Here is a 21,090-nt window from a genome sequence, read left to right on the forward strand (position 1 = left end):
GACTAAACAGAATCACAGTTATTTATTTCATCTTTTTTTGTCTGTGTTAAATTTAAAAAAGGGGGGTGAAAAAAGGGGAGGAGAAGGGGCAGCCTCATTCTCATCCATCGCTCTTCTCCTCTATTATTCATCAGCTTCTTCTCATGCCTTGTTCAGCATGCTGATGGGAGGATAAAATAGGTCACAGAGGGAGAAAGGCTGTGACTGATGTCTTCATGGACTTCTCCTGCACTCACCTCCTCTTCCTCCTCCTCCTCCTCCCATCATCATGTCACCCTTCTCACCTGCTCTCTTCTCTCTCTCTACCTTCACCTCACATCTCTGGCTGATTCCTGATTCCTGTCACTCCTCAGCTCGGCTCAGCATCTGTCTGTATTTTTCTTCACCTCCTTGTCGCCTCCTTGTCTGTAAAAAAAGAAAAACTCAAGACAAAGGAACTGTGTTGCTGCCGAGTTTCTGCAGGGGGCAACAAAACCCAGAGAAATCTCTAAATCTGACGACGGGGAGGAGAGAAGAGCCCGGTTGGCGAGGAGGTGAAAAACCTGATCACAAAGAAATTTAATTAAACCAAGTCCTCGTTTATCTCTGTTTTATTGGCATTCTCTCCTTTTCTTAATCTGTTAAACTGTGCAGGAGCGGAGCGGTTAAAAGACGACTCCCCACATGAGTGAGTGCAGTGACACAAAAGGTCCACAAGGTGGAGACAAATCCAACTTAGCTCATACAAATACTGGATTTAACTAAATCAGTTTTCAAAGCTTAAACAAACTTTTAGGTCAATTACACCTGATGGTGTAAGACATTATTTATTATTATAAAAAATATTATTGTTATTCCATTTGAACGATCAAAGAATAAGTAACGGCAGTAAAAAAATTGGAATGTTTGTAAAAATAAATAAAAATCAAATCAAATAAAAAGTTAAAGCTGCAGTGTGTAACTTATATCATTCTGTCCGTATACAAAAACCATGTAACATAATCTGCTTCACGTGAAGGTTTTCCTGGTTTTAGAAGGTTAAAATATTGATAATCACATTAATTATACTGAATAAATGACTGAAATTGACTAAATATTGATTGAAAACACTTAGAATAGACCAAATTCTATTGAAAAAGAAGACTCTTGACGACTATAGCTTGATGTATTACAGCAAATATCCTTCATTTACCATTAAAACGCCAAAGAAAAGCAGGTCTTATTATCTGAAAGGAAATGTAATACAGATCATGAACTGCAGATCTTTTATTTTAGAATATTAGTGTAGAAACAACCCGTGAGCAGCTTTATATCCCAGTATATCTTGTATAAAGATATATTAATTTGATTTATATTGTGATGTATATTGATATCGGATGAAAAAAAAAAAAAGCTTACTTACTTTGGCACAGCTTCCCCACAGTGGGGGAAATATATTTATCAAGGCGGAGAAAACACGATTTATATATGTACTGATAAGAAATTAAAAGTTCATAAATTCAGTTGGAAGATCCTTTTTGTTTGTTATAAAATGATTAATTCGCTGTCGCATTAGAAAAAAAACATATTTTACACTCACAGACACACACACACACACAGTTCCACTACTGGTCTTCATAGAAGACTTTCGCCATGGTGACGGCGACCTTTGCGACCTTTTTGTCCTTGGCGTCGGGGCCCATGTTCGCTCGCGCCACACCTATCCAGTACTGCTCCGTACGGCTCTGGTAATCCGTCACCGTCTCTCCCTGCTGCACGGCCGGGTGCTCGCCTTCATCTGGACACACAGACGGACATCATTTACAAACAGTCGAGACCCTTTAATCCAGATTTAAGCTGCAATCGAGCTGCCAAACGTCAAAGAAACATATAAAATCCTGCAAAACGTACAGAAAAGGGTGCTTTTTGGCAGAAAACTGACATTTGTAAACGTCTCTGTCTCCCGCACCAAAGTCCATAGAGGAAAAACTGTATTTTTTAGCTCATACGGACACAGGAGCTGTGAGTCCACTGCTGCATCATCTGATACATTTGTGCCACTAAAGGAAGGAAGTGTGATTGTTGTTGTTGTTAAATCGCTGATTTTCTCTATGGACTTTGGTGCAGAGGTTTTCAAAGTGACGCAAGCAAAAAAGGCAGTTAAAGAGCGAGATAAGGTGGAAACTTGGGGCACCCAAGCAGTTGCCTGCCATGCCTGTTCATAAACTGCACGTCTGCCCGTAGCACAATGAAAGTGAGGAAGTGCGTTAAAAAAAATGTACGCGTTAATTTTGACAGCCCTAGTGTCACAGTGAGGTCATGACGTACGTCATATCCTCATTGAAAATCGAAGGCGCTGCTCAATATAAATCACATTAACAGAGTGAGAGCAGATGAATCCCTTGCCTTCCTCATCCTCGCTTTCCTCTTCAGACCCCCCCTCCTCCTCCTCCTCCGCTTCCTCTCCCTCTGCTCCTTTCACCTCCTCGCCCTCCTCTTCGTCGTCCTCTGACTCAGACTCTTCCAGCCACTCCTGCGTCTCTGAGGACAGAGAGAGACAGAGAAGCATAAATCCAGATGAAACCTCGTCTCATCACTAACTCGTCTCCTGGCGTCAGAAGACACTCGGACATTCCTGACTCACTCGGGTCCATTTCCACCAGCGTCTCCCACTGCTCCATCTTATTCAGGTCCAGACAGTAGAAGTCGTTGAGGGTGAACTGGCGGTCGCCCACTTCGAACATCCCTCCGTACAGGTAGAGCTTGCCCTGACGCACCGTCGCCATGGCGCTGGACCTCGGGCAGGGCTCCACCAGGTTAGCAGACGCAGAACCTGAGAAGATTAAAACATCTGAAAACATCTGAATCTGCAAAATAATGAGAAACTGAATGTGTGTAATCTTACCATCATCCTCCTCCTCTTCCTCTTCTTCTTCCTCCTCCTCCTCCTGAGCTCCGGGGATCACTTCCTTGATGGTCATCACCGTGCCGTCCTCCGTCACAATCTCTTTGATGACCTCAGTGGGTCCACGGGACGCCTCCTCCTCCTCTCCTTCCTCCCCCTCATTCCCCTCTGCTCCCTCCCCCTCTGCTCCACTCTTCTTCCCCCTTCGTCTTTTCTTCTTCTCCATCTTGTTTCCCTGAAAACAGAGAAACAACAACACATGAGTGGAATGAATGGTCGACACACTTTACTAAAGTCTTCAGACTGTTTGGTCTCCAGATCATCAAGGATCCCAGGATTGTGTTCCTGAGATCGATATCCGGATTTACATTACCGTTTAAAAGTTTGAGGTCGTTTAGGATTGTCCTTATTTTTGAAGGAAAATCACCTTTTTTCAATGAATATAACACATTTTGAGAAAATTAATTTTAATTTTGAGATTAAAAAAATATATAATTATGAGAGAAAAAAATGTATTTGAGAAATGTCCTTACTTTTGAAGGAAAAGCCCTTTTCAATGAATAAAACACATTTTGAGAAAGAAAATAACATTAAGAAAATAAACATTTTGAGAAAAACTATTAAATTTTTTTGCGAAAAATAAATACATTTTTCAAAAAAACATTTTGAGGAAAACTATTTAAATATTTAGGGAAATTTTCTCTTTCTCAAATTCTTTTGAGAATTAATTGAACATGTCGAGGGAAAAAAATCAAATTTTGAGAGAAAAATTAAAATTATGAGGAAAAAAAAATAATTTTGAGAATTTTTTTTTCTCAAAATGAATTTTTTCTCCCCTAAATTTTTTTTACATTTTTTTTAATTTTGACGAAAACTTAATAAATGTTGATAATTTTTGGTTCGGCTCTTTGCTCCACATAACAAAGAAACCATTAAAACTGAATCATTTTGGTGTGTGGACAAAAAGAAGACATTAGAGAACATCGTCATTTCCAGGTTGGACAAACACTGATCAACTTTTTTTTTATGAACCAAATGATTCATTGAAAAAATAATTTTAATTTCAGATTAATCGATTATGAAGATATTCGTTAGTTGCAGCTCTCCAGTTATCCCAAATCTAAAAACCATATCTTGTCTCATGTCACCATATACTGTATATGTAGATAAATTATCGCAGTGGAACTCACGCGCAGCAGTCCGGGGAACCAGCGGTTCTTGGCCGTGTCATAAAGGTACAGGTCGTTGAAAAAGTCACCCTCCAGCGTCTCCTCCTCTTCCTCGTCACAGACGCCGCCAAACAGCACCGCCCTCCCCGCTGGGCCCACCGCGAGAGAGAAGCCGGAGCGAGGAGGAGGCTTGTTCCCTGAGGGGTTCAACCTGGACCAGGACCACTTCTCTGGAGGACACACACACACACAAAACAACATCTCATTGGTTTCTCTCTTCAGTAACTGGAAAACAACAAGTATATTTCTCGTCTCTCGGGTGTAAATTGTCGGTACCTTGGCCGTCTTTGCCGTCTCGCTTCAGCAGAAACATGTCTGAGTGGATGGTTCCCTTCTCCACGTCCTTCTTGACTCTCTAAATGAACACAAACACAAAATATCAAGAATTTAAAACCTAATATATACACAAAATTAACTGTCGCCTCAAAACACACACACACACACACACACACACACACTGACCACTTTAGAGTATCCACCATAGATGATCACACCCGTGCCGTCAGGCGTGGACGTCATCTGACAGGCCGAGCGTGGGCAGGGGGCGGAGCCTGTCGGAGTGAGGCGGGACCAGGTGAACGTGTCCAGAGAGAAAGAGTAGACGTCGTTGTAATAGATGAAATCCCTGAATGGGCAAAAATAAAGTTAAATTAGTGTTTTTGCTGCATCATGAGTATGGACATTCTTTACGGCCATGGTTCTCAAACTGTGGTGCGTGTACCACCAGTGGTACGTGAGCGTCCTCTAGTGGTACTTGATAGAAAATCAGAAAACCAGTGGCTTATTTTAGCCATTAAAGGAGCAGAACATTTTTTTTTTGCCCATTTTTCCAGAACCTGATTTACTGCAGAAAAACAAACAGGTTTATTGAAAAATAAACACTGCATTTTCACACAAATTGAAAAGAATTTGGGTGTTAAATTTGAAATTTTAATGTGCAAATTAGACAAAGAGGCTAATTCGCCAGCTTCCTGAAACAGCGTGAGTGAAATTACCGTAATAACCACAACGGGTTCTAAATGACGTGGCGACTTTTCAGCTTTCAGAAACAGTTGGAATTCTTCCGAGAGCACAAACTGTCGCGTAACCACGGTAACGCAGAGTTCGCTTGTGCAAAGGTGGGTTAATAATTCAAGTCTAGTTCAAGTTAATCTTAACTTCACTATACCCGTGTGTGAAGTATTATACAAAGCTGATGTTTATGATGATTCAGTAACGTCCACGTACCTCGTGCTCTCGTGGAAACCTCCAAACACCAGCAGCTGCTTCTTGCTCAGGACCATGCGGTGACCGCTGCGACCCGACGGACCGCCGGGCGCTCTGGGGAAAAACACAAGCAGCCAAAAAAATATTGAAAGCAGAAAATAATCCCATGTAAAAGCTCCATGGGGGAACATCTACTGCTGGTCCCCTGTGGAACTTTGACAGAGAGTTATGCGTTGTTCAGTGTCTTTAAACACACAGAATTCATCCAGCAGACATTCATAATACCAGACAATCACTGTCTTGAGAAGCTAAAAGTGTAGCCATGATTAAAAAAAATACGACTGTGAAGTTATACTGAAAATCCAAGCTAATTTTTAGCAGCAGAATCCACTTCTTTTCAGCCACAGTCGCGTAAGCAGCCGCTTTATCTTTACAACACTAATACTAAATGATAATAGTACATTTTATGAAGTGTCGTTCTATTTTTTTACCCGGCGTTTGTTTACTGCACGTACTTGATGTTCTCCCAGGTGTGCGTGGCAAGGTGCAGCACCCACAGGTCCTTGTAGTGGTAGAACTGTTCCCCGTTCGGAGACGCAAACTCTCCCCCAAACACCCAGAGCTGGCCCCCGCCCTGGGGAACAACCACCGCCTGAGGGGAGGAAAGAACACAGGGAGGGAGGTGAGGGTGAGACAAGGAGGCCTGATGTCCTCGGATTTAATTGGTTTCCGTGCAACCGGCCGTTAGCCGTGATGACATTGCTGATATGACTCAAAGTTTCCCATGATCTGCTCTGTTGTGCAGCGCTCTGCCCTCTTGTGGCCGATTTAAGAATCGCTCGAGTGTGGCCTTCACCTGGTGAGCGCAGCGAGGCGGAGGAGGACCGGGAATGTCCGATTTCACCCAGCAGTCTTTCTTGATGTTGTAGAAAAACAGGTCGTTGTACAGGTATGTCTGCAAATAAATAAACAAACAAACAAATAAAAAGGGAGTTTTTAAACAGGGAAGTCGTTCCTGTCACCTTCATATAGGACAACATTTAAATAACCATTAGTTGCAGCCCTAATAAACTCAGTTTAGTGATTGTTGACTGCATTCGTGTCTCATTAAGGAGAGCATAAAGTGTTAAACTACCTTCTTTCCGTTGAAGAATTCTCCTCCAAACAGGATGAGTTCATCTTTCTCAGGATGAGCAGAGAGAGACGAGCTCAGCCTGAAAAAAAAAAGCATAAACAAACAACATACGAGTTATTGTTTAAAATCAGAATTTCACATCTAGCAGCATCCACTGGGTGAATTATATTATATTTAAATGCATTCCATGAGCTGTCTACTGTTTTTTTTCACAATGACAGCACAGAAGCAACTGCACTTCTCTTGAATAGTGAAGTTCTCGAGAGGTCATGATACAAAAAGAGAAAATCTGGATTTTAGTGTTAAAGGTTCGCGCGTTATGTGTCTTTTGTGTGCAGCGTTCACCTCGGTGATGGAGGAGGACACGTCGACTCCACAACCTGTGTCTTCTTCGCATCCAGATTCTGAAACTCTGCAATGAGAGCCTCCAAATCCTCCTGGTGAGAGGAAAAAGGGAGAATGAAAGGAGATAAGTAAAGGAGGAATGTAATGAAAGACAAACAAAACATGCTGTAAAATGTATTGATTGACATTCAAAAATGTGACCTGATTGGTAATAAATACAGACTGGTGATTATCCGTCATTTTGTAAATTCTGCCCAGCGTCAAGTGAATATTTAACTTGGACGTGGTTGTCTTGGAGCTCTTTTTACTCGATTATTTGTCAACAAAACATGGAACATATAGCCTTCAGTTTTTATTCCAACAAACTCCTGCTGAATCTTTAAATCTATCCTGAAAACACACCTGTTTGCCACTGGGTTTGAATCTCATCATTAAATTATCGTCACTGCTGCACCTCAGCTGTAACTTTTAATCTCTTTTAATTTCCTTTTTCTCCCCTCCTTCTATTACCCCTCTGTTACAATGGTTTATTGTCTTTTTTGAATGCCTTCTTGTTGAAATGTACGCTATGAATAAACTTGCCTTGCCTAATGACACTGGTCTATCTTGTGACCATTATTATTAATAATTATATTTGTCTGATAATTAGGACACATATTTAGATTCCAATTGTCTATTAAAGGTGCCATATGTAAGAATGTGGCCAAAAATGGTTACTACATTCAAATTCAAAATACCGAGGTCTTTTAGGTTTCGTTTTCTGACGTAACTGGCAACCCGTGGTTGCTCGGCAGCTGAGACTCTACTGACGGCAATGGTTGGTAGACGGCGGTAGGTGGCACCACATGCCAAAACATGATTTCAAAACATAAACATGATTTGCAGTCTGCAAAACATTTTTTATAATGCAAATATTTGTCTGTACTGTTGTTGTTGGTGTGTTCAGTTTGTTATATGAACATTATTCCTGAGTCTGTGTGACATATTAGGAGGATTTTATGGCCAGTTGCTTTAGATTTAATTACATAATGAACCTTTAAATTAAAGGCATTAAAGGTCTCTTTATAACATATCTTCAAACTAGAGCAACGATTATTCTATTATTAACTCATTAGTAAATTAACTGTCAACAACTTTGAGTGTTTTTTTAACAGTTAAAAACAAGCTTTCTGCTTTTTCAGCTTCTTAAATGTGAATATGTTGTGGTTTCTTTGCTCCATGTAACAAGTAAGACATCATTCAAAGTGAATAAGTTTGGTTTAAGGACAAAACAAGACATTGACATTCATTGTTCCTAAGTTTGTTGACACTTAATGGACCAAACAAGTAAAAAAACAGATGAATTAAAGACGGAAATAAAGATTAGCTGCAGCCCTACTCCAAAACAACAGTCAGTCAACCATGACGTGCTCATATCTGTCGAGTTTACATCTCTTTTTATTAAGAATTGGTAGAAAACAAACTTTACATTTGAGTTCTGTATAAAAGTATAAGGGTTAGGGTTACCCTCACCTCTTCTCGTTTGGACCTCTTTGAAACCTTCTTCTCCATCTTGGCCGCGGTCTTCTCCGCGCCTTTCACCTTCTTTTCTTTCTTGCCCTTTTTGCCCATTACTGTCGTGTTTATGTTCGATTATAATTTATTGATTTTCCTCTCGTTTCTCGTTAATTTAAATGAACCCGGAGCCGCGTGGGAATCCAAACAAACTCGCGTGTGAAACCCACACGAGCCGCCGACTCTGACAAGTAAGGGGCATTCACTTCCGGCAATAAACCGTAGACATGTGGCAGCGACTCCTAGCGGCACGGAGGACACACTGCACCAGGGCGCCACAAAACATTTAACTGATTTTCAGGGCTTGAAATGTTTATAAATCACAGAATTTCATGTTCACATATGATATAAATATTTTAAGTTATATATTTTGTGTTTTATATTTTTATTTCTGAAGTGAGTAAAGCAGAAAAAAATGATTTATTGTCCCTGTTATGAGGTGTTAATGCTTTAACTTTGAGGGGTTTTTTTGCGCAAGTGTGTTTGTATAGCTGGTGAAAATTAAAAAAATACATATAATTTCATCGGACCATTTTTGGACTACATACTATACTACGACGTTTTTGACCATTTTTGACCATTTTTGGATGACATATACTATGACGTTTTTGACCAATATTGGACGACTCATTATACTATGACGTTTTTTACCATTTTGACCAATAATGGACGACATACTATACTACGACGTTTTTGACTAATTTTGGATGACATACTATACTATGACGTTTTTGACCAATATTGGACGACATATTATACTATGACGTTTTTGACGTTTTTGACCAATATTGGACGACATACTATACTACGACGTTTTTGACTAATTTTGGACGACATACTTTACTATGACGTTTTTGACCATTTTTGGACGACATACTTTACTATGACGTTTTTGACCAATATTGGACGACATACTATACTACGACGTTTTTGACGTTTTTGACCAATATTGGACAACATACTATACAACGACATACTATACTACGACGTTTTTGACTAATTTTGGATGACATACTTTACTATGACGTTTCTGACCAATATTGGACGACATACTATACTATGACGTTTTTGACCAATATTGGACGACATACTATACTATGAAGTTTTTGACCATTTTTGGACGACATACTATACTACGACGTTTTTGACGTTTTTGACCAATATTGGACGACATACTATACTACGACGTTTTTGACTAATTTTGGACGACATACTTTACTATGACGTTTTTGAACAATATTGGACGACATACTATACTACGAAGTTTTTGACGTTTTTGACCAATATTGGACGACATACTATACTACGACATACTATACTACGACGTTTTTGACTAATTTTGGACGACATACTTTACTATGACGTTTTTGACCAATATTGGACGACATACTTTAGTATGACGTTTTTGACCTTTTTGGACGACATACTATACTATGACGTTTTTGACCATTTTTGGACGACATACTATACTATGAAGTTCTTGACCAATATTGGACGACATACTATACTACGACGTTTTTGACTAATTTTGGACGATATACTTTACTATGACGTTTTTGACCAATTTTGGACGACATACTATACTACGACGTTTTTGACCATTTATGGACGACATACTTTACTATGACGTTTTTGACCATTTTTGGACGACATACAATACTATGACGTTTTTGACCATTTTTGGACGACATACTATACTAGATCTAGGTCACGTTGTGCTGAAAAAAATGCATAAAAGACACTATATTATACACATAGCCTCTGTATATAGATTTTAACATAGTCATATAAAAAAGCAGCCTAAATTCTCTGTGTTCTAAGGGTTAAACATGTGTCAGTTTATCTTCGGGGTGTGTGGAATGTCACAGAGAGAACACGACATCTACTAATTAGTTGTGAAGTGTCTTCACGCCCTGAGTTGGCATTTCTTTGTCAGTAAAACAACACACATGTGAATGAATGTGAGTTCCTTGAAAGGACAAGTTGTTGTTAAGGACTCTCATTCACGTCCATTCATTTATCAAAGCCTTATTATAAAGCACTTATCCCTGTCCTTAATCCTAACCAGTTACTGCTTAAAACCTAACCACAATTCAAATCTTATTCCTAAACTTAACCAGTTTAAGTCGAGATTCTGCCTCATTAAGACCAGGTTTAGGTCTCCAAGGTCAGTGATTATACCAGGAAAAGTCCCAAAGAGGTACAAAATACAAGAACACACACACACACACACATTGGGGAAAAAACAAAGAAATTATATAAGAAACTTCGTTTTATGTCCGGTTCAATCATTATTATGTCGTTTTGTAGTTATTCTTGGAAAATGGTCCTAAAAATAGAGATCCTGCACTCTAAAAGTGAAAGGCAGTTCCCCTTGTCAACAGCAGGGGGCAGTTGTGTCTTTCTCTGAATCCTGTAGGTATAATGTGAGCCTTATCACGAAAGGTTTTTTCAATATTATATCTAGTAAAAGTCACTTAGATAAGAAACAACTTAAACATTCATAAAAGTTACTGGAAGCCTTATTTATATTTTGCAAGAAAAACACATTAAGAAATCAGATTTTTCCTTTGCCTTCCAAACACCAGAGGAGGAAACAGTACTGAAATATTCTACTCAAGTAAAAGTACAACTATTGTGTTAACATTTTACTCAAGTACAAGTAAAAGTACTGGTTTAAAATATACTCAGAGTAAAAGTGACTTTGTTTACCTTTTTTATAACATGGTGTGAGTTCTTTCTTGTGTCGAGCAAAAAGGAACACAAATGTCACGTTATATTATAAATAAATAAATAAACAACATCAAAATAAAATATGTAAGCACATAATGTATCAGTCAACATGGGTCAAAGGTCACAAAAACTTTCTCACTCACTGACGCATGGACCTTAAATGACTTACAAAAAGTACAAAGTACACAAAAAAAATACTTAATTACAGTAACAGTTAATAGTTAGTAAATGTAATTCATTACTTTCCAACTCCAAACGCTCATAAGAGCTCACACACACACTCTCACACACACACACACACACACACACACACACACACACACACACACACACGCTTGTGTCAGCTGACCACACACACAAACCACATGACTACTTTGCCCACCACTCACTCCTGACTGTAAACCTTTGTTGCACGTCTGTCTGAGGCAGGGTGTGTGTGTGTGTGTGTGTGTGTGTGTGTGTGCGTGCGTGCATGCGTGCGTGTGAACTATTACATGAGAGTAGCAAATTGTCAGTGACTTTTTCCTTTCTTTCTTTCTTTCTTGTTGAAAACACAACCTTTTTCCATGTGGGGTCTGTGAGTCTTTGTGTGGTCACAGTTCCAGAATAAGAGAGTAAGATCTGTTTGTTGATAAGGTCACAAGGAGCCTGAGGAAGTCACATCATCATCATCATCATCACATCCAGCACCTCAAGGCTAAAGCATGGAAGTCACACGTTTTTTTCCCCCCTTGTGCTGCAAAAAGTCCCTGTTTATTATCATTTAATGATAAACATCCTGTGGAATGGACTATACATAAACCTTAAGAGATTCTCGGGACATTGTGTGGTGTGTTGAATGAATATAGCTCAAATTTGCCTGAGGACACATTTGACCCAAGGGGCAAAAAATGTCACCTTTCCAAAAAACACACCAGTAAAACCATTATACTGTATGTTAATATTTGTTTTTCCACTTTAAACAAGTCAACGTTTTAAACCTCTTTCAGCCTGAAATACACATATTAAATATTGATTATATTTTGTGAATTTTGAACCCTTTAAAGGCCAGTATGTTCATACAACTCCACTGTTTTTCTATAAAAAAAATAAATAAACTTTAAAGGTGCATTATGTAATAAATCTAAAGCAACTGGCTGTAAAATCCTCCTAATATGTCACAGCGACTCAGGAATAATGTTCATATAACAAACTGAACTCACCAACAACAACATTACAGACAAAAAATATTTTGCAGACTGCAAATCATGTTTATGTTTTGAAAAACATGTTTTGGCATGTGGCGCCACCTACTGCCATCATTGCAGTCAGTAGAGTCTCAGCTGCTGAGCAATCACGGGTTGCCAGTTACTGAGTCTGAGCTACAATGGCAGAAAAAATTAAACTTAAAAGATCTCAGTATTTTGAATTTGAGTGTAGTAACCCTTTTTGGCCACATTCTTACATATGGTGCCTTTAATAATGTCCATTGAGCACCTTTTTTTATGTTTTTATGACAGCACTGTACCTATTTCTTTGACAGCACCATAAACACTGCTACATCCTCACCGTACTACTGTGTCTACATGTTATCGTGACCTCTCAGCTGGAATCGAAGTGTGAATGGAGCACACACACCTAGTACTGACTTGTTTACTTTCCTGTTAAACAGCATTTCCCATCAGGAAGTGGAGTTTGTTTACCCGGTAAACAATTCTCTGCCCTGCAGCTCACAGAAGTCCTGAGGCGATCCTAAAATTCTGGGAGGCCACGGGCAAAGAAGCTAATTGGGGCCCTTCACTACCTCATCAACTGTCTAGCCTTGAGCAAGACCCTATGTTGCAGTGTGTGGATGAGTGAAAACTGTAGTGTAAAAGCAGTAAATACAGACCATAATACCAACTCTTCTTCTTCTCCTGATTTTATTTTGAAGTAACAAAGAGAGTTTGAGGAAATGTAAAAGTAAAAGTTGCTACCGTAAAGTACAGATAGGTGAATTTTGTACTTAACCCTTTAAGGTACTACTCAACCATTTGGTCGACCACACTTTAAGTCACTATATCTAATTGAAAAATGCATCAAGCTGAACTCACTTACACTTAATTAATGTGACTTGTTCTGAATGTTGTATTTTATGAATTATGCAAACCAGGTTTATTATGAACAGACATCTCAACCGTTTGGTAGAGGCCTATATCTGAAATACTGTAGGGTCTAATTAAAACATTTTTTTTTTCGTTATTGTTATCATAAGTAAATACAATAAAATAAAATATGCAAAATAAAATGCAAATTAATCATTTTTCCTATGATTTTTTTCTTGATGTGTACCTTAAAGGGTTAAGTACAGTTACGAAGCCGCGCCGTGCGAACCATGCATGCTAACTGCACATGTCCACATGTAGCGACCCTTTCCAGCCCAGTTGGTGGCGCACTCTTGCTTTGGTTGCAGAAGACAACAAAGTAGATGTTTACCTTGAGAACTTTATGTGACGATACTTCAATTTGTCTTAAATGTTTTAAGGGGCCCTTTAACTTGACTTGATCTGATCAGACCTGGAACCGCGGAAAACGCAGTTTCCACGTCAGGCACAGGTCAATACGACCTCCTGACCCAATAAACGTCGCCGACTGTAATGAAAAATAAAGACAAGTGGCTGCTCTGCACCTGAGCCCATCTCTTCAGCTCCGGTTCCCCGCCCTCGGGCTCTGGTGACTCAACACAGTTACGTCAATACCACGCTCGTCTGCGAGTCGTCCGCCTGTTAGCCTGAACGTCTGGTCGTGACTGATGAGCCAGTGAGAGAATAAAGGACAGAGGTGTCGTGGTGAAGAGATAAATAAGAAAAGGCTGTTTGAGACGTCACTGATGCTCATCTCATTTCTCTGTGTTTTTCCTGTCTGTTCTGATATGCTCAATTTTCTGTTTTCTTTCAAATATGGTTTTCACGCTTTCATTTTATGGAGCAAAATTAGGTGCTCACACAAATATACACAGTAGTGCTGCGCAAAAGGTTAACGTGCTTTAACGCACATTAACGCACAACGAGTTTCAATGACGACTGACCGGAAAAAGACACTTGTGACGTCATGTTTACGTTCCGCGACACCGCAGTCCAGGCACTGTTTACCAGTTAGCTCCGTTAGCTGCATTAGCGCCTTTTAGCGTCGTTAGCGGGCCTACAGTGGAACTGGAGCGGTCTGTTTATTTAAGGAAAAGAGCAGCGCTACAAATAACCAGTGTACCCTGTGTACTGCGTATGTGTGCCTCTGTTTTTAAAGTTTAGCGTTACTTTAGAGACTCATTTTAACAATCGGGAGTCACGTAAACATGACGTCACATGCGTCTTTTTCCGGTCAGTCGTCATGGAAACGCGCCGTGCGTTAATGTTGATGCTGTTAAACGCCATTGACGTGTTAACATTTGGCAGCATTAATAAACAGGTCTTTCACGTACACAACTTTCATTTGATATACACGATATGGACAAAAGTATTTGGCCACACCCAGTAAATCTTACAATTGGCTGGCGAAACTGTCAATCCAATGAGATTATGTGTGAGAAGTGTCATTTTCATGTTGCTAAGATTCCCGGTGCGCTCCAGTTGTTGTCGGAAGTCACAATTTCCCTGTTTCTCGTCGGGAGTTTCATCTGGAATGGACCCCCCAAATCTGATTTCCAACTCAGGAAGTTGGAGCAACCTAGCAAACCCTGACATAGCATTCCAAAATGGCTGCCACTCGTAACGCTACGTTTACTGTTAAATGTACTTTAAACGTCTTATTTGTTTCACATTAAGTCAGCCATACACATAGTACTGTTTGTGTCTGTGTGTGTGTATTACGCTGTTTGTGTATATAAAATAATACCTTATAGAGCATTTTTTTATAGACTGGTATAGCTAACAATAGCTAGCATGGGATACTGTACTTGCATGGAACGTTTATAATGTGTGTTTCTTTTGTAATTCAGCTTCATATACTGTATATACTATATATACATATATATATATAAATATATATTATATGAATATTTTCTGGTTTCTTTGCTCCATAAATGAAACAAGAGTGGAAAAAAACAAGACATTTTAGGACATCATCATCATTTAACAGCCCAAACAAGTACCAGAAATAGTATAGTATAATAGTAAATATAATAGTTTTCAGGCTGAAAAAGTATTATGAAAATAATCGTTAGTAGCAGCATGGTGGTACGGTGGCTAGTAGCGGTTAGCACTGTTGCCTCACAGCAGGAAGGTTTTGGGTTCCATTTCCCCAGTCTGGGACCTTCCCACCATCCAAAAAGCAGTTTTAAATAAAGTGTCTCTGCGCTCGTGGTCTTAGCGAACTTATGATCCTCACATGCAGCTGAAACTATTTCATCCTCAGAAAGGTCGTAACCTCACAACGTCACCAATCAACAGACCTATTTTAGAAGACGATAATTACAGTTTTCAGAATCGTGTTGTGTTTGAGCGCCGGTGATGTTACATATAAACCTGTCGACCTGTGGTAAACTGTCAGTGCCAGTGCCTCCATCACACTCAAAAACAGCACCTTCATGTTTGTTTCTACTGCTATTTTGCAAAATATTTGTTATTTTAAAGAGAAATGGACCATTTTTAACTAAATTACTTCATCTTAAATGCACTAATTGAATGATTATTGGGTTAAATGACAGACGGTGCTTCTAAATGTTGTTGTATATTCTTACAATAAAGTATTCTAATCTTAAATATTGTGAGGAAATAAAAGTTTGTTGAGTCAACACATTTTATTTGTTTAAAATATTCACTACAGTCAAACAAATTACATGAAACAACGTCATGATCTGTGTCAGGTATGATATTTAATCTTAGATATAATCTCTGGGTCAATATTATTTCATGTTAATTAAACATAATTTGCTCTCAGTTGGTTTTTATATGATTAAGTTGTTTACAGGTGTTTATTTGACTCTCATCTTCATCATGTGGGTCCAGCTCCTCCTACGGTCCATGGTTGAACTTCCCTGACCTCTGACTTGAACGTCTTCCACCTCAATGCTCTGAATTCTCCTCCAGAGGATTAAAATCGCTTGGTTCCGTGAACATTTGTCAGCTTGGTGTCAGGTTAACCTCCAGAAACAACCTGTATTAATCTCCGACAACAGTTTACTGCCAACATAGAAGCACGCGGTTACTCGTGTACCTCGTCATGGCGGGGGGAGGGAGGGGGGTAATCCAGGCTTCAGGGCAGGTTAATCTCAAGATAATGAATCACAATCAAGCTTCTTGTGCGTTTCTACTGGACGTTTGGGCCATAAAATGTTGAAAAATGTTGATCCGGTGTTTCCCAGACCACGAAATGACGACGTTCTCAAATTTCTCAAACCAAAATTAATCCATTTTAATGATTTATTTCGTATATGGAGCAAAGAAATCAGGACAATATTAACTGAATAAGCCAAAAAATCTGAAAATCAGTCATTCAGCAACGGATTGATGGAATAATCGCCGCATCCCCACTGTACTTTATTCATGGTTCTGTTGATGCTGTTTGTACTAATTAGCCTGAAGTGAATGAATGAAGCTTCATAGCAGTGATGCCTGGTTATGCAAATTTAATCTTTATAGTCTTTTTGTTTGTTTATTATATTTGGTAGCACAGGCTCCAGCTCAGCTTAGTTCCCCTCCAGAAAACACTAAAACAATGTTTATACTTTCATTTATTTGTCTCATTATGCTTCGATAACTGCATCGGAATGAACTAAAAAATGATGAAACAATCTTGGACAGAACTCAACCTTTAAGGGCACGTTTGACTCGTGGATAAAGGGGCCATTGTAACACACAGAGAGAGCTGCGTAGAGGGTTAAGTCTACACAGTTGAAGGTCTCCAACACGAGGCGTTTCAGGAGGTTTTGGAATTCCACATCTATTCAGTCGTCGTATAAACGTGGGAATAGAAGTGGGACGAAGGAATTTAGATACGACTGAAGGTCTTTGACGGACGGACAGTCGGGCACCTGATCGTCAGCGTAAATAAGAGATAATAATCTCATTCTGATCATCTTTGAGATGTACATGGTCTTATTTAGGTCTCATTTATTACTATGGAATAAAATGGCAGTAATAAACATTTGAAAAACCTTATATACGATTTAAAGGTGAAGTAAGTAGTTTATAGTGCCATCTAGAGGAGAGGCTGAAATTTACAACAAAGAACTGCTCCTCTGCTCACCCTCTCCCTTCCCTGATCGCTACGGGCGAGCTACCGCGACCGTAGCAGAGAGAGTGGAGGCGGGACTTCCGCTACATGTAAAGAGATGCTTGATTTGTTCTCTCGCGTTTGTCCTTACAGGCTCCGGTAGAAACATGGCGTCTCGTTGCTAACAGTGGCTATGCAACCGCGGCCCGCGACCATGTTATTTTACATGACTTTTTGAAACACTACGAAAATGAAACAAAAACTATTATACAACGACTAGACAATGCAAGAGCACATAATATGTATAAAAAAATGGATTTTGGGTTATATAAACCCCTAAATACTACACATTGTCCCTTTAAGTAGTGTTGTCAAACGTTAACGCGAACATTTTTGTGGTCCAAAATTTGAAAAAAAAATTAAAACATTTTGGGTCCAAAATTTGACAAAAATGTCATACTATACATATGTCGGCCAAAATTAAAAAAGCACTAGATTTAAGACAGAAAAAAGTCGATCACAGTTTCTTACATACATTTAACTATGCTAGCACCGCAGTTATAAAGAAAACAATATGACAAGTGCTTGAAAAATAAAAATATAGATTAAGTCATAATTATGAAGCCCTCGCTCTTGAACGATTACTAAAAGACATAAGAGTGAAACAAATCTGCCGCTACTTTATTAAAATAGAATATTTTTGTCTGAAGCCAGCACAGAAAACCAGTCAAGGATGGAAAAAAACTTGAGATTTATTCGTAAAGCACTTTCCACAAAAATGTTCTGTAAACAAAATTAAAGTGACTAAACAATAAACGACAAAGTTTCCTAAAAAAATAAATAAATTAGCTTTCTACAATCCTAAATCAGGTTAGTTTTCCCCTCCTCTCCATCGGCGAAGTGCGACGGCTGGAGTGTGTTAGAAAAAGGTTCTGGTGCTAAAGACATACAGAGTAAACCTGTCCTGCATTCCGTCTCCATGGCAACGACTCCAAACCCTCCTCTACGCAGGGGGGTCGCATCGCAGTCACCGTCGCTATTGGATACGGCGGCGGCGCCATGGTCACGTACGTTTTTGGTCCGCTTGCGGGACGATGGTGGACGTTAGTAATACAGCAGTAACTTTTGTTTCTGGAGATGTGAGGGAAATAAAAATGGAATGACGTGTGCGGATAAAAAAAAGAAAGAAAGAAAAGAAGAAGAAAAGTTTGTATTGAGATCTGATTGTTTTCCTTTGACATTTCAACCCCACCCACCCCCGAGCAAAAAATAAACAAAAACATTTTTCTCATTTCCTTTTGAGGATTTCTCTCGATGCACTGAAGCACATTAAGAACACACACACACACACACACACTCTTGTACAGCATTCTTCGTGAGGACGCACACAAGAGAGACAAAGACATCTTTCATTCTTTAGCTTTTTACCCAGAACCTTAACCATCACAACGTGAGTGCTTGAACTGAACAATTAAACCAATGCTAACAAACAAAAGTCTAACGCTAACCCGAAAATCAAGTCTTATACCATAAATAGCCCTTTAACGGAGCCCCTTAACCGAACATTAACCGACCCAGTTCTAGCCCTAAAACCAAGTCTTAACCCTCAAAAAGTGGGCAACAGACCTTGAGAACCAGCCAAAATGTCCTCCGGTAAGTTCTTGATTCCCGTGGTTTACAGGTTTTTTTTGTCCTTACAAAGATCTACGTACAACAAGTCGTAGCGAGGACACTCAAGACATGATTCAGCACCTAGCCCCTTACTCTAACCGTAACCTAAACCCAGTTCTGACAATAAAACCAAGTCTTAACCACCACAAAGTGGGCAACAGAACTTTGAGGACCAGCCAACATACGTCCATGTTTCCGATGGTTTGTACATTTTCTGGTCCTCACAAAGATACCCATACAAGAAAACACACACACGCACACACACACACACACAGGTTTGCACAGCTATTCTTTTCAGGACACTGCATTGAGTTCCATTCATCTGAACAGCTGAACAAAGCATCCAGCATCCAAAACCCTAACCTGACCACAACCAGTTCCTCAGGAATGAAAGTTCTGCCTCATTAGGACCAGGTTTTGGACTACTGGTCCTGACAAGGTGGACAGTGTTTATGCCAGACAAATACATCCATCACAACACAACTTATACCAACTCATACCAACCCCTTACCCTAACCCTTAAATCAAGTCTTAAAGGAGTAGTTCATGTCCTGTCAAGTATGGTTGCATGAGGCACGAGGTGCTTCCAAGTTTCCAACTCCTCTCTGACTAAGTCGGCACCTGATTCAACTACACTTTAAAAAAGAACCTGAACGACCCCCTTTAGCCCTTTGAAGGTCCGGAGCTCCGTTTACAGTAAGGATTCAAAGAAAAACAGTGCGACTTCATGTTGCAAAGAGATCGATCCCAAAAGGTGAGAACCAGATCGTCAACGGAACGGATTGGAGCGAGCGACAGTCACGTCAAACTTAACGTCAGCATCAGTCGGCTTCACACAGTACGTGGTCGGCCTGTAACTAAAACACAGAAAAACACTGCTTCCTTTTCATTCTGTAAGGCTTTCCGTTTTTGTTTTTTTTAAACGTTGTGGAAAAGAGTGGAGTCACACACATCCAGGTTATTTTTAGTAACAGTAAGTTTTCTTTAGATCTTTTCTAATAATATGTCCAGCTTGAACTGCACGCGGCGGGGAGAATAAACATAAATACATAAACGTTTTGTTCGCTTCCTTACAGCAGAGAAGACAACGGAAAAAAGTTATAAGTTAATGTAAGGAGTGTGCGGACGACGTGCGTGAACCCGGGATCGTGACGACGCTCGACTATTTAACGGAGAGAACACAAAAGCGACAACTTCTACGTTAACGAAAACGATAACTTGTTGTCGCCGTGCTCACGAGTAACGACTTTTGTCACAGTCGGCAGTTCTTCACTTGCCCAGTAAGGCACGATATCCTAAATGTAACACGTCTCTCTCAGGATGACGAGGTCATCCTCGAGGACAGTTATCTACAGGGTTCCCACGTTGGCCTTGGCTGACATCAAATTCAGGGACTTTTCAAGGCCTTTCCTGGATGAATTCAAGGACCGAATGTGACGACACGGGTTCAGATGGGAGGAGCCACTTTGCCCGATGATGGCGTCCACTTTTATTGTGCGTCTGGACAAGTGTTCTTGGGTCAAAGTGTTTGTAATTTGTCTTTGCTTAGACAGAGCTCAGCTTTACTCCCTCATTGTTCTTCATGGTATCTGGACAGTGTCCACAACACTGCTAGCAGTTATGACTCGACGTTTGGAGCGTGAAACAGTCGGTGGCGTCGCAACAAACAAGACGAAACACTGACCCAAACATAAACTTTCCAAAATTCAAGCAAATTTCAATGACCCAATGTGGATTTTGGGGCGATTTTCAAAAACTTTTAAGGGCCTTGAGAAGTCTCAAGGATTTCAAGGACTGGTGGGAACCCACTATCTACAAAAAAAAACAGATAAACGGTAAATTGAAACGCATCATAAAAAAAAGACAGTAACAGATGCATATTTCAGACAGTTAGTGACTAAACAAATGTTCATGTTAGCATAAATGCTACGTAGCATTACCCAAAGAACAACAGAAAGTCTTTATCAGGATCTTATCAACGACCTGCAGACGACTTCTGTCTGTGTGTGTGTGTGTGTGTGTGTGTGTGTGTGTGTGTGTGTGTGTGTGTGTGTGTGTGTGTGTGTGTGTGTGTGTATATGTGAGAAAGAGTTGAAAGGCGTCGTCAGAGCTTGTCGCTCATCAGCGCTTATCGTTCATACATCGATCCGATCTAAGCCGCTGGCTGACGTTCGAGGCGAGGATAT

At 39.8% G+C, this 21,090-nt stretch overlaps 1 protein-coding gene across 1 annotated transcript; it reads right to left on the reverse strand.

The window, feature by feature from the left end:
• Positions 1-1,346: 1,346 nt before the first annotated feature.
• klhdc4 (kelch domain containing 4) lies at positions 1,347-8,398 on the reverse strand. Its single transcript, XM_083893377.1, has 13 exons — positions 8,291-8,398; positions 6,779-6,870; positions 6,434-6,512; positions 6,155-6,253; positions 5,814-5,950; positions 5,320-5,412; positions 4,555-4,717; positions 4,369-4,447; positions 4,054-4,262; positions 2,864-3,098; positions 2,603-2,791; positions 2,365-2,499; positions 1,347-1,756 (listed from the first exon to the last, which is right to left on the reverse strand). Exons 1-13 carry the CDS (start codon positions 8,387-8,389, stop codon positions 1,584-1,586), a joined length of 1,782 nt encoding a protein of 593 aa, XP_083749503.1. The 5' UTR covers positions 8,390-8,398; the 3' UTR covers positions 1,347-1,583.
• Positions 8,399-21,090: the final 12,692 nt, after the last annotated feature.

Source organism: Microchirus variegatus, assembly GCF_963457635.1.
Source record: "Microchirus variegatus genome assembly, chromosome: 8".
Classification (NCBI taxonomy): Eukaryota; Metazoa; Chordata; class Actinopteri; order Pleuronectiformes; family Soleidae; genus Microchirus; species Microchirus variegatus.